General features: G+C 44.4%; 1 protein-coding gene across 2 annotated transcripts in view; it reads right to left on the minus strand.

Moving 5' to 3' along the window:
* rbm19 (RNA binding motif protein 19) overlaps positions 1 to 13,629 on the minus strand; it is a 51,517-nt gene that overhangs the window by 6,632 nt on the left and 31,256 nt on the right. For both annotated transcript variants that reach the window (XM_088935803.1, XM_088935802.1), the window contains exons 22-23: positions 9,473 to 9,578; positions 4,180 to 4,300 (exon numbers count right to left, since the gene is read on the minus strand). In XM_088935803.1, the coding sequence (XP_088791929.1) occupies positions 4,180 to 4,300; positions 9,473 to 9,578 (227 nt within the window). The remainder of the gene's footprint in view (positions 1 to 4,179; positions 4,301 to 9,472; positions 9,579 to 13,629) is intronic.

The raw sequence follows: 13,629 nt of genomic DNA on the forward strand, positions 1-13,629 counted from the left end.
TTGTGGGGGCAGATGGAAAAGAAAAAACAAGTTTCTCGTGCACTTCGACTGAAGTTTGTGGATCTGGAATAGTTTGCTAGCAGTTCTGCTGAGCTTCTACCCTGATCTGATTGAGGATAATAATCCCAGTAACACATCTCACTTTGCCAGCAGGATGTCTATTAGTAGGAGACCTCATTCGGAATGCCACACTGCCTGTCAAGGTATCCTACTGGATTTAAGAGCTATGAGGATATCAGCTGAGTCACATGGATGAGAAGACACATGGGATCACGTGTGCACACACGGCTGCAGTTTTTTATTCTGCAACTGATTTTCTTTGCATTCCTCTTAATTCAGGAATCACTCGATGCTCATTAACACAGCTCAGCACCTCATGACGATTGCATAAAGGCATCCTCTGATAGCAGAGGGCCAGACCACCTGCTTCTTTCTGCGACCACAAGCCCCACATCATGAGCCGCTGACCCCAGCCTTCGCTCCGCGAGCTCACGAGCACCAGGACGTCACCCTGCTCACAGCAGGACTGCAGACCTTCTGCCTGCGCACACATGCAGCCCCCCAGGGGGCTCCGCCAGGGTCCGTCTGAGAGCCACAGTCACAGAGTTGGCTACCGCCATCTTTGGGGCTTCACATCACTTTAATTAGGTTTTTAAAACGTGAAAATGGTTTGGAATGCACAAGATTTGCCAGCCTGTTGTTTGGAGGATTAGAAGTTGCATTTCTTTCAACTCGTTTACAAGAAAATTACACTACTTGTTATACATTTTATATATATAACCTCTTTCCCCTCACTATCCACCATCTGCCTCTAGTGAAGGTAAATTAATATGTGGCTTTACTCTTAGTACTATTGCTCTTTAATTGTTATTAATAACTCCACAGGTACATTTTTCTTTTAAAATGGAGATGCACATGAAGTCTTTGCACACATATGTGCAAATCTCTGGACACAGACCAGACTGGACCTACAATCATCAGTGGAGGCCTTAAACAGTCTAGCGTCAGAACCTGAACGTTGTGAAGGCGGCTAGGAAGAGACAGAATAGGCACACAGCACACAATAAGACAATCCAAAAAGAAACAGTTAGAAGAAGACTTATATAGCCACATTCATAGCTGCACCAAAAACTTTCCTCCACTATTTTTACATTTAAAAATTCTTATTCATATATGCACACAAATACAGTAGTTTTTCTTACAGGTGACAGACCTTAACGCACAGACTGACATACCGGAACAAAGCCCCAATGACAGACACATGCAAACTGAAATCTGTTTAAGAGACCAAGAGAAGGGGGCTGAAGCATAAAGAAAACAAAACTGATGTTTTTTTTGAAGTACAGGAAATCAATAAGCAATAATTAGGTTTGATTTTTTCCCCTTTTCAATGCAGACCAAGCCAGCCCCCCTCCCCAGCCCCTGAGAGTTAGCGCCCCAGTCTCATTTGCTTGGTGGTAATGAATAGGCGCAGAGACAGCACAATAGGGCAGGGAAATTGGATTTGCAGAGAGGTAATAGGCAAGCATCTCGAAATAGAGCGACAGGCAGCTAAGCATGAACCCTGAATCACTGTCATCATTAGGAGCAACAATAGCAGGGAGGAGAGGGAGAGAGTGCGAGAATGACAAACAGACAGATAAACAGAAGGGAATGAAGATGGAGGGGAAAAAAACATTTGCTGCCATTTGCCATAAGGAAGGACTATTTGAAGACGGGTGGCTTTTTTTCACTCAAGCACTGGTAATTTCAGTAGTCGGCTCTTGATCTTGTCATACTGTCACTCCAGATAGCTTGTCTCCTTTAGGATCAGTTTTGGAGAATGGCGTGGGAGCACATGTGATGTTAGAGAATAAATAAGCCTGAATGGTCCCGGTGGGGTTCTTGCATTTGGACTCTTCCTTGTGTTTTTCATAGACTGGCGAGACTTTTTTTTTCTATCTGCTGCTTCCTACAATCACATTGGACAGACGTGCGATGAGTTCATCTCTTTCTGCTGCTCTGTAAGTTAGAACTCTCTCTCGCACGCACAGACTAAAGATCCTTGCTATCTCATTAAATGCCATAAACTGTAAATGGATTTAAAAGAAAATCCAGCTTATTCAAGGCTAAATGTAAGTATTTGCCTAAACCCTCCTCCCCCAAATGTAACTAACATTCAATGTATTACTAACAATGTATTACTAACATTCTAATGCTCTTAGCTAAAAAAACAAATCTTATAAAAGCATCAAAACACCCAAGAGAAGATTTAGCAAGAAAAGATTCATCCACTTTTAAACATAACTACTCTACAATATAGACACTTGTGCTATAAACTCCTGTGGACCTACAGTACATGACAATAAGGCATTGCTGGCCACTGCACAACAAGGCAGTGAGGGCTCTGGTCCAGAAGAAGCAGCAGGAGCCTTCAGGAGCTGTAGGCAGGGAGACGAGTCTTTCTCAGATCACCTTTAAACTCATCGAGTCCAGATTGTCAAACTGGGCTGAAGTAAATGGAACCAAAGGGATTTCAAAACCAAAAAATGCCAGTATTAGAACAAGCCACATAGCAAATAACTACAAACCGCATTTCGATGAGCTGTGAACTCGAAGGGAAATTTAACTTCCACTGAGAGAAGGGTTTGGGTTCATTTATAAACTGAGATAATAACAAGGTTGCTAGGTCTAATATAAAGCACATCTTCCAAAAGGCACACGGCAATATATCTTATTTTGGTACTCCCCATTGAGTGACAGTATTGGCTCCCAAAGATTCTTCAAGGCTTCAGAGTTAGCTGTGATTCAGACTTTCTTCACTGGTGCGTGGTGTGTGTGTGCCTTTCACAAAGGACTTGGTGGATGTAATTGGTATTACTGATTTGGCCGACTCTTTTATCCAAAGTGACTTACATTTGCATCCATTTATACAACTGGGTATTTTACTGAAGTACCTTGCTCAAGGACAGAACATCAATGTCTGACCTTGGATTTGGACCCACAACCTCACAGCTACCATCCAGAACCCTGGTCACTACACTCCACACTTCTACCCAGTGTAGAAGCAATTCACTTTTAAAATTCCTTTACTTTTAAAAAATCCACACAACAGTTGAGAATAATTCGTATGAGACTGATGATCACAATGAATGGCTGTCAAAGCCATCATTTGATCTGAGTGTGAACAGGGTAAATAATCATAATAATTCCGTACACTTAAGCTCTTTACAAGACTGTAGATTGTTCTCACTCCCCAAGCACAATACCAGGATCCTTCTGTGATTCTCCAAGCACCCACAGCACCGCAGTGACGAGCTGCAGTACCACTGTGCAGCCTGAAGTTGTCAAATCTAAGTAACCAAGCAAGTCAGTCCTTAGACAGGACACCCATAGAGGTGCTGCTGGCAAGAATGCAGGTAGACCAGTAGTGTAGGAGAACAGCTAGTCAAACAGCAGTCCAAACTGGATGACAAATGGTTAAGTATTATTGGTCACTTCCAACTGAAAATAAATAAAGGCGACAAACACCATGACAGATGCCCGCCTCCAAAGTTTATCTTGTGCTGTCAGTAAAATGCAGGCCAGTTCCGATCACTGTCAAGTCAGGCTCACTGCAAGCTGGGCCAAAGGCAATTGATTGCCCAGTCCTGCAGAACTGCTGAACTGGGAAAGCACAGATCAGGAAGGATTGATTGAGGACCTAACGCCAAACAGCCTAATGATCTCTCTAAACAAACATGTACAGTGTTGATCGATCAGTGTCTGCACAGACACACTCTTCCCCCACAACCACCTTACCACTGCCCCAGGGAGCCCCGAGAAAGACACTTTACTGCCCTGGGCAGAAATGACTGGGACCACTCGCTTACAGCTTGCTGAGGGATACTCAACACAATGCTTAAATGTTTTCCATGGCAAATGTATACAGACAGTCTGAACTGAAAGATCTTATGCCGATGCCTAAAATCAGGCCATGAAGCAAACAGGATGAATACAAACAAAAGAGATTCAGTAGCTGGATGTTCAGGCAGCTTGTTCACCTTTCTTCATTGGTATCAAACGCGCACACAGTGCAACTGATTTGTGTCGTGAGCCTTGATGGCTGGTCTTCAGGATGGCGATGTTGCCACACAACGGAACGCACTGAGCTGCTCGAGTCCAGAGGGGGAGGGGAGGAAGAGGAGGGGCAGGCCTTACCGTGGAAGTGCTCGGCCGTCTTCCTGCGCAGGGTCTCCAGGGTCTCCTCAGAGTCCGCCCACTCCAGCACCAGCCGGCGCCCGTACAGGTGGGTGCTGTGACACAGGGCGCTGAAGGCTTTCTGTGGGCAGGGAGACACGACCGCACAGAGAATTACAGCACGCACAAGGCAGAGCCTCTCTCAGGCAGGCGGCAAGTGGGAGCAGAGCAAGGCTAGGGAACAGACCCAGCTCCCACTTCGCCAGGCAGCGCTGCCAATTAGGAGCGGGAGTCAGACGCTGAGGCTGGCGGAGGTGCCATGCTATCAGAGAAAACAGTAATTATGTCTCTAAACTGCTGCCTGTTTATTTAACCTGGCGCCGTGTTACGCTAATGTGGAGGAGAAGTGGAAGGGGGGTGTGACAGGGGTGCGAACGTGGCGATCACAAACAGCTGTCACCGTCCCGCGGTACGGTTTTTGCCGATAAAAAAATTACAGATCTCTCTAAAACAAAAGCTGCGCGTAACGCCTCAGCTACTGAATTCTCAGGGCGGCCGCAGGGTCTCCTGAGAGCCAGATAACGTGTGGAGCTGTGAGTGACAGGACTGAGGAGCCAAGAGCTTGAACGGCCACTGAGTGAAGCTGCCGACCTGGTCTGGGGAGGCTGACCAGCCTGTCTCGACAGCAAGGACACGGCTCAGGCGCTCCTGAGCGACTCGGCAGGTAAACGCATAAAACAAGGAAAACACTGAACTGGGAGCTGGGGTATACCATTAGCTGGCTGTGACTGGAATTCTCTGAAGGAAATTCAGTCTTCTCTTCAGCCAACTGTCCCAGTATTGGTGGAGTTCAGTGTATCCAAAGAAGGAGATGAAAAGATGCCGTTCCCTTTTGATAGATGCGTGGTTTTAAGTTAACTGTCATCAGAAAATCAGAGTAAGCTCCACTTTACCGGGCGATGCAGGGTAACGATAAAAAAGGCACGCGCTGACAAAGTTTACAGTTTATGGACTTTTCAATGTGTAAGTGCTTTTAAAACTGAGAACAGGAGACACTTCTTTTCACAAAAAGGGCATCTGGAACAGGCTACCCAGCCTTGGTGTCTGATTTCTTTCAATTAACAACATCTGATAAATTAGCTATGAGCACCCAAACAGGGGAGATGGGTCGATGGCCTCCTTTCACTGTGTGATGACTTTTCTCTTTAAACTGTTGAATAAAAAGTTTAAAAATCCCTGTATAGGTCCTTCAAGGCATCTCTCAGTGGCTAAGCCCTGAACTGAAGATTACTAGGCAGAACACACTGAGATATACTCATACATAACTAAATATTTTTTACAAACCTCAAACCTACACTGTTTTTCCACAGACCGAAAAAATAACGCATTTCAATATCGATGATCAAATATTAGGAGCTACAGGCCGATATTTGATCTAAACGCAGGTCACTCAGCTTTTCAGAACACTGAACAGTTACCGTGTGTTCCTTTCAGAGAGCATACTAACCCACCAGGTCTTCATAAGGAATAGAAAAGCCAAACTAAGAGTTAAAAAAATATTCATTTAAGCAACATGAGCAGATGTGAAAATAAAGAAATTCAGGACAACTGAAAGCTCACTTCATCAACACTGTATGGAGTGAGCTGGGAGAAGAAAAAAAAAGAGGAGAAATATGGAGTGTTAGAGGCGGACAATGCTGTATCCTGGCAAGTGTGATCCTTTAATGGGAACGCTTGACGAGAGCTCTTCTGCGAGCTACGCCTGGCAAAATGAAAGGGGCGCAGGAAGTGTCACTTCACTTTGTCATAATCAGCCCGCTCTGGCTGAGAAGGATGGAGAGAGACAGCTGAGACCCGGGCAGCGGAGAGAAAGAGAGGGGGCTGGAAGGAGTTCCAGGCTCCCAATAAAGACAGAACAGCCCCGTCCTCACTGGACACTACTCCACAGCTGAGAACGGCGCACACTTCCTTAATTGCACTAGACATAATGCTGAGATGCCATTAAAAGGCTCAGCAATGTAAGAACGGACTGGGATATTACAGAGCAGACCGGTGCATATTCTGTAAAGAAAACGGGGGGGCGTGTGCTTGGTCCTCGATAGCCAATTTCTTCTGGTTTTTGCTCCAGCTGAGCTCTGGATGACTTAATTGGACCAATTATTTGCTTAATTAGCACAAGGCAGCATGTTTTCTAGGGTTTACACATGGACTATTTAAAGCTTCCTGGAAAGGGTGTAGACCACGGCTGTCAAGGAGCAGGTACTCAGACCCCTGAATGAAACAAAGTACTTTGCATCACCTGCATTGTTCTATTATTTTAGGCTTAGTTCCCAGTCTCTTTTTATGTTAACACTTTCTTACCACGGCAGCTACGTTTTCCAGCTGGGACAGCTTAAATATTAAGAACATAAGAGGTCATCTGGCCTGTCACGCCTACTTGGTTGCTAGTAGCTAATTGATCCCAGAATCTTATCCCTCCGTTACTAGAAAGCCATGGGGTCTGCTTCGCTAAGACAGCTGGGTACCCTGCTTCAGACCTCGGCAATCCTTTGTGTAAAAAATCCCCTGGACTCTCTGACTCTGTCAAGTGCCCGGGAGGACCTTGAACGCTTGATTTCTCAGTCTTCTCTGCTCAAGGCTAAGAAGATTCAGTTCTCTTCACCAGTCAGTGCAGGACGTTCCTTTGGCCCTCAGGAGAGTATCTGGCTGGTCTGCTCTGGTCTATCTTTTTTGAATCATGGTGAGCAAATACTTCACGGGACTCTAAACCTAGGCTTGTCTGTACAATTGTACCTCTCGAACAGTTTTTAGCCCTTGACCTTGGGCTCAGAGGCGCGGTCTCTATCCATGGACTCAGAACATGTGGGCCTTTCAATGTGATTCTTTACAAGCATTAGGGCTGTGTTCACCAAAGCCTTGGCCCACACCCCCTAATAATGTAGCTACAGCTCTGAGACAAGGAAACGGCTAAACCTCGCTCATGTATGCTTTGGAAAATACCCTGCGTGTATTTGACTCGGGTTATTGGTGTTTAGTCTGCCTGCTTTCACCTGAATCTGCACACAACCAGAAGCAGCAGCATGCGCTGACGTGATCGCCAGGCAGGGTTACAGTGGGCACAGTCGGCGGTGGCGCTGACGTGATCGCCAGGCTGGGTTACAGTGGGCACAGTCGGCGGTGGCGCTGACGTGATCGCCAGGCAGGGTTACGGTGGACACAGCTGGCAGTGGCGCCAATGTGATCGCCAGGCAGGGTTACGGTGGACACAGCCGGCAGTGGTGCCGACATGATCGCCAGGCAGGGTTACGGCGGGCACAGCCGGCGGTGGCGCCGATGTGATCGCCAGGCTGGGTGATCGCCAGGCTCATGTGAAAAGCCCATGTGACCTTGAAGGAAGAGCCCTAGCATGCCTGGTCTGTGACTTCCATCTTCCCTGACTCCACGACATCACCCTCCTTGCCAATACAAAGGCTTTTTCCACACAGACTTGCCTAGAGCGCGTCTTGCTTTGAAATAAAGTGAGAAAGATTTGGTCTGCTACAGTGGGGACGTGCTAAAAAAAAATCGCCAAAAAATAAAACCCACTATAATTTGAGAGCATTTGGTAACAATTTTTACAACATTTGTTTTTACCTAAAAGTGGAAATCCATCCATCCACTTTCTGATCGCTTCGGGTCCAGTTCACTGTGACAGGGAGCAATTGGCAAGCACAGCAGGCTACGCCCTGGATGGGACACCAGTCCATCACAGGACACACGCACCCTCAGAGCAGGGCGTTTCCTCAGAAGCCAATTAACCTACCAGCTGGACTGGTACACACAAACTGTACACAGATATCACCCCAGGAATCGAAGCCAGGGTCACAGTGCTGCAAGGCAGTAATGCTAACCTCTGTGCCATCATACTGGCTGTCTGATTTTGTATGCAATTAAGGAAATCAGATGGAATTTGTGATATTTTTAAAAATTAAAAGAAAAACTCCTGTTTAGCTGTAGCCTTGCCCTCATGAAATTATCACTGACCTCAGTTTACGTCAAACCTTTTTATTATGTTCCTACAAGTCATCACCAGTTTAAAAAGTGGAAGCAATGCTTCACTTTTTCACTTTAGAATATAATTGGTTTTATTAAGATATTGAGAGTTGATGCCCTCTAGGTCCAAGGTTGCCCACCTTTGACCTAATAAATGCAGCCTTGACTGAGCTTGATCCTGAAGGCTCCCAGCCTTGACATAAAAGATTCATGGGTCATTCCATATGAAATCAATCGCCTGCTGACCTTAATGAAAATTTCCATAAATGTTTGCCCCTGGGAAAAACAGTTAGACCGATCTCTGGACCGAGACAGACAACAGTTCAGGAGACGGAGGTGCTCAAAATGTAGCCAGTGTGGACCTCCTACCATAAGACGTCCTTATCCTCATCACGGATAAACAAGGGAAAGATTTTGATATTTTAAAGGATGTTTTTGCGTTGCCTAAGTATTGTATAATTCCTGTCAGAAAAAAATATTTGACCATAAGATTTGTGACCTCTGACCCTTCAAAATGCATCTGTCATGCTAGCCGAATGCTGACCGAGTGCGTGCGTCTGTCTGTTTAGACTGAATTAAAGACAAAACCAGCTCAAACTGTGTGGACACACAGAAGTAATGTAAATATCCTGTGGGTATGAAATGATGCTTACAGTGAATAAGTATAATTAGCAAGTTATAGGTCTGGAAATTGGTCAGCATGGCATGTGGGTTGTGTCAACTGTACAGCGGCAACCACTCAGATGTTCAAATGAACACAACCGGAGCAAACGGTTAAAAACTCGCGTGCCTTTCTGTATGATGAAGTGCATTCTGAAGTATTTTACTGCAACCAAAATGTGACCCGATACGTCCCTGAAAGAACAGACGAACTGAAGGAAGCTTGAAAAGCTCTGCTGCTTATTAACTAAAAGCAAAGAGCAACACCTTCAGGTGGGACAGGATCAGGTTAACAACAGGTCCAGGACACCAGCAGCTCCACTAGCAGTGTGGTAGAGGCTTTGATGCTCATATTTCAGACGGCACCAGACAGTAAAGCTGAGGGCACAAATGTTTATGTTTCGATGAAGAAAATGAAAAGGAGTTCAAAGTTAATAAGCATATCCCATCACAATAATTTGGACCCTTGAAAACGGTAAACATAAGGGAACTGTCAGCAAGCTGAACTTTTAAACTGCATTCATTAAGAGACGTCAATTTACTTTCAGATTGCTGCCGTGAAAGTCAGCGAATGAGGACTGAAGCACGAGGAGCAGCGAGAGCTCGACACGCCCCGGCTCACCTTGGCGTCCTGCTTGGTGAGGAAGTCGACGAAGCCGAACCCTCTGTGCGCCCCTGTCCCGCTCACTTTTTTGGGCAGACGCAAGGTCTTCAGCTCCCCAAACGTGCTGTGGTAGAGAGGGAGAAAGCACTGTTTCACCACAGGGAGACAACTTTATCAGTAGAAATTCAATTTTATTGTGAGTTTTGGAAAGCACTGTATAACCACGCAATCTTCTTCCCAAGTCCAGCAATGTTCCAAAGTTAATCAAAAGATGTGAAATGGGATATGAAACTTTTTGAGATTAATCTCCTTCTGTATAAGAGCAAGAAAAACACACAGGAATATACAGCATTCAGGGGGTATTACTCACAGCCTTATCTTAGACCTTCTGTGCATGAGAGAAATGGGTAAAAACTGCCTGGGGTAATTTCATTTTTTCTTTAATTTAAACAGGTGAAAAAAAAACTTGACTTAAAAACATGACAAAATCATGACTGTCCTGTTTGTATAATGAGCTCACAAAGATAAACCTACTAAGAGCACACCACATGCCAATGGTGCCGTCAATGAAGGACTGGGAATACGGGGAAGAGGAGGAAGCTCAGGATGAGCGCTGTGTGTTCAGGAGTCAGGAGAGGTAGGGAAATTATTTTAACGAATGATGATTCTGGATGGTCAAGTTTTATTGAAGCACCACAGAACTCTGTATTAAAAAGCAGCAATCCAGAGACATTCCAACTGGCTGAGCTCACGGAAAAGAACCCTTGTTTCTCTTTTTGCGTTACCTCAATATCAATCTGTACAGCCCCTGGCTGACACGTTTCAGGTCTTGTGAATATCTAAAGACCATTTTTAAATTATTGGCCCCTATTAAATTATGTAACTACATGTTTTGTTAAAAAAGGTTTTCCGTTTTCCAACAGCTGAAGATTTTTGAATTTATGTAATAAACTTCAAAGAAAACTTAAAAACCTGAAACTTCTGAAAAGTTTAAACAATTACAGGGGTTTAATTAAAGCAGTTATTGGTTAAATTAAGAGTTTTAATGAAGTAATTTAGAACTAGGTTGAAGAAAAGTCAGACCAGACAGTCCTGGGGGCTGACTCTGGGGGGGGAAAAGGCCCAATACATGAGCGATTGACAGGCCTGTTCATCCTAACAGCCCTCCTCCAGATCTACAAAAAAGAGCAAAAATCTGAGAAAAGACCTTGAATGTATGAAAAGACCCCCCCCTCTTCCCATCAACAATATTCTGAATGTTATTTTCAGAAATGAGCTCGGAGGGATTGATCACATTTCCATGGGCGTGAATGGCTTACATCGCAAACCCACTGCACATTCTGATCCGTGATCTTTTCACACTCATTTAGCTACTCTCTTAATGTGTTTTAATAGACCTTGGTACGAACACAGCCTCCTTTCTTAAGGAACAGAACTGGCAGTCCGCCAGAACGCTGCGAAGGGGGAGACGCACACTGAAGAAAATTCTAATGCAAACAGAAGAGAAAACAAGATTCAATAGGTTTTTCCCTTGCATCTCTCCCTTTTGTTTCTCCCTTTTGTTTCTCAGGCAAGAAATGCCTAACTGTGGCAGCCAAGCTTCCCGCATGAGCAAAGCGGCGAAGAACAAGAGGAGTGTTACAGGGTCAAGGTACAGCAGGTGAAGCTGAGCCAGTCCCTCAGCGTGCCTTACCTTCACACCGTGTTCTCTCCACTCCCCCACGTGGATCATGGCATTCCAGAGCTTTCACAGAGAAAGCTTTGCTTTGCAAGCGCGGACACCGAGAAAACCCAGCACCTCAAGACTGGGAAGGGAAGCCAAACTACATCCCTTCCCAACAGAAAGAGGAGACATTTCTACAGGCCAGAGCACAACATTACTGTCGACGATCAAGGGACATTTCAGAACATTACAAGCACTTCACTCCAATGAAAGTCGACGGGCTAGTCTCCATCCCCCGATTCTCAGCCTTATTTTTAATTTCTACTGTTTTTAACAAAATTACTGCTCTCCTGAAAGGGTTACTCAGCTTCTTCCACTTCAAATAAACTTCCAAACTAATGTTCCGAAAAAATCATTTTTAATCACTTCAAATCTACTGTAGATTGTTCCTTGCTAAACCGACAATTTTATCAGAGGTTACACAGAGCCTAATTAGCACTACTCTTGGACTATCCAAATCTATCTTCGGTATACAAAGGACTACCCCCGATACAGGTCTGTGAAACCATATATTATACATACTGGTCTGTGAAAGTATCTATACTGCAGTTTTTAAATCAAATTACCATAGCAGAGCATTTAAGTATATTTTGTCATGATGTTTTCCACACCCAAATACCAAACCTGCAATTTAAAGACCTATACAGAGGAACCTGTACGAGGAAGGTTAGATTCAAGCTCTGTAATACATTAAAATGAATCGGAGTATCCCAAAAACCCCAACTGTGCACGAACAGAGCCCCGAGAAGCCTGATCCTGTTTAGTGAGTTATAACATGAAAAAACTGCTCCCTAACAGAAGCACTGCGAGAATGCCACTAGACCAAGTGTCACATTAATCGCAGCTAACCGTAAACCTACCTGTCTGGTTCCTCTGACTAAAGGATTAGGCGGGTGGACTGAAACACAGGTGTAAGAACAGGAAGAAGGGGAAATAAAATGAGGACGTGAAATCTGTTCGGATCACTTCCCCTTTTCAATGCACACCCGCATTTACCCCTACTTGCCTCGCCAATCCTGTTAACGGGCTTTAGCAGCAGAAAGAATTCCTTTCAGCTCAAGCCTTGGCAGGAGCGTTCTGAGGCCGGTGTGGGGAGGGTGAAAGGTGGAAAGGTGGAGGAGGCCACACAATCACAGGTACAGCGGATTGCAATCACGAGCCTGAGCTGGCGACACAACAAAGAAACAGCGATTGCTCACCAGCTCTTGGCTCATATAGCCTGGCAGGAGAGGCCAAGGAGTCATTTTGAGCGTAAGACTTGGCAAAAAAACCATGAAGTCGAATAATGTCAATAGCCAATGGGCTTCACCTCCCTGTTTAACACCTAGTGAGATGAAAGCAGTGCTGGGATTGTCAGAAATCAGGTCAGGTTAGCATTAAGGCGTTCTCAATTTCACGGCGGGCGTTGTGCTGGGCTAATCCAGGGGACGGGGGGTGGCTGGCCCAGCGAGAGAGAGCCCTGTAGTGGCAGCAGTGGTTAGATCAGCCAGCAGGGTGGCTGTCCGAGTCACCGCTGCAGCAGAATTCAGATCTCTGGCTTCGCTACGGCCCCACCCCTGTAAGGCAAGGATGACCCGTTTCATCCTCTCCCAATTTTACGTCAACCACAACTTCCAGCACCAAATTAGAATTTGATCAATAGTTCTATCAATCAGACAGACAAAGGAAAATCAAAATAAATGAAAATTAGGCAACAAGTGATTTGTTCTTTTGCATCTTAAAAGGCAAACCTCTTAAAAAGCACAAATGAACACATGTATTGGGGTTGCATTCATAATATTATGCCAACAATTAGTAAAATTTATAAATTAAATACTATGGTACATAATATTGAATTTTTATTTATAGTAATACTTATATAGCAACATTTTCATTTAATGGTAACTATATATTATTCTTAATTATCAGTGATGTTATTGAAATGGTTAAGGGCTAATACGTGAATGCAAAGATTGATTTTAAGTTGATGGTGCATTTCAAGATAACATTAATATTTTTAATTAAAATATATTAAGAATCCAGAAAGTAATAAATTACAATAAAAGTATCTTCTTTTCAGCAGAAATTCTATATTGTATTTGTTCAGTTTTGGATTAATACTTCTGTTTTTCCCTGAAAAAGCAGTACAGTGTTTCTGCAGTGAAAGAATGCAGGTTTAAAGGTATTTTAAAACATTGACATCACTTTCACAAGCAAACATGAATCGGCGCCAATTGTCCACATGAACTCTGTGCCACATGGTCACCTACAGTACATGTACATCACTTGAGCAGTTGAAAGCTTCAGGTACTACACTGTAATGCACTGACTGGGTACTGTAACCTTGTGCTTCATGAAGAAACATCTTCTACAAAACACTCCTCTCTTCAACTGCTCTGCAATCTCAACAGTGCCTTACAAAAGAATCTCTCATTTGCAGAGTGATAAAAAATAAGAGATGCTGTACCTCTCT

This window comes from Atractosteus spatula, chromosome 17 (assembly GCF_055471065.1).
Source record: "Atractosteus spatula isolate fAtrSpa1 chromosome 17, fAtrSpa1.hap1, whole genome shotgun sequence".
NCBI lineage: Eukaryota > Metazoa > Chordata > Actinopteri > Semionotiformes > Lepisosteidae > Atractosteus > Atractosteus spatula.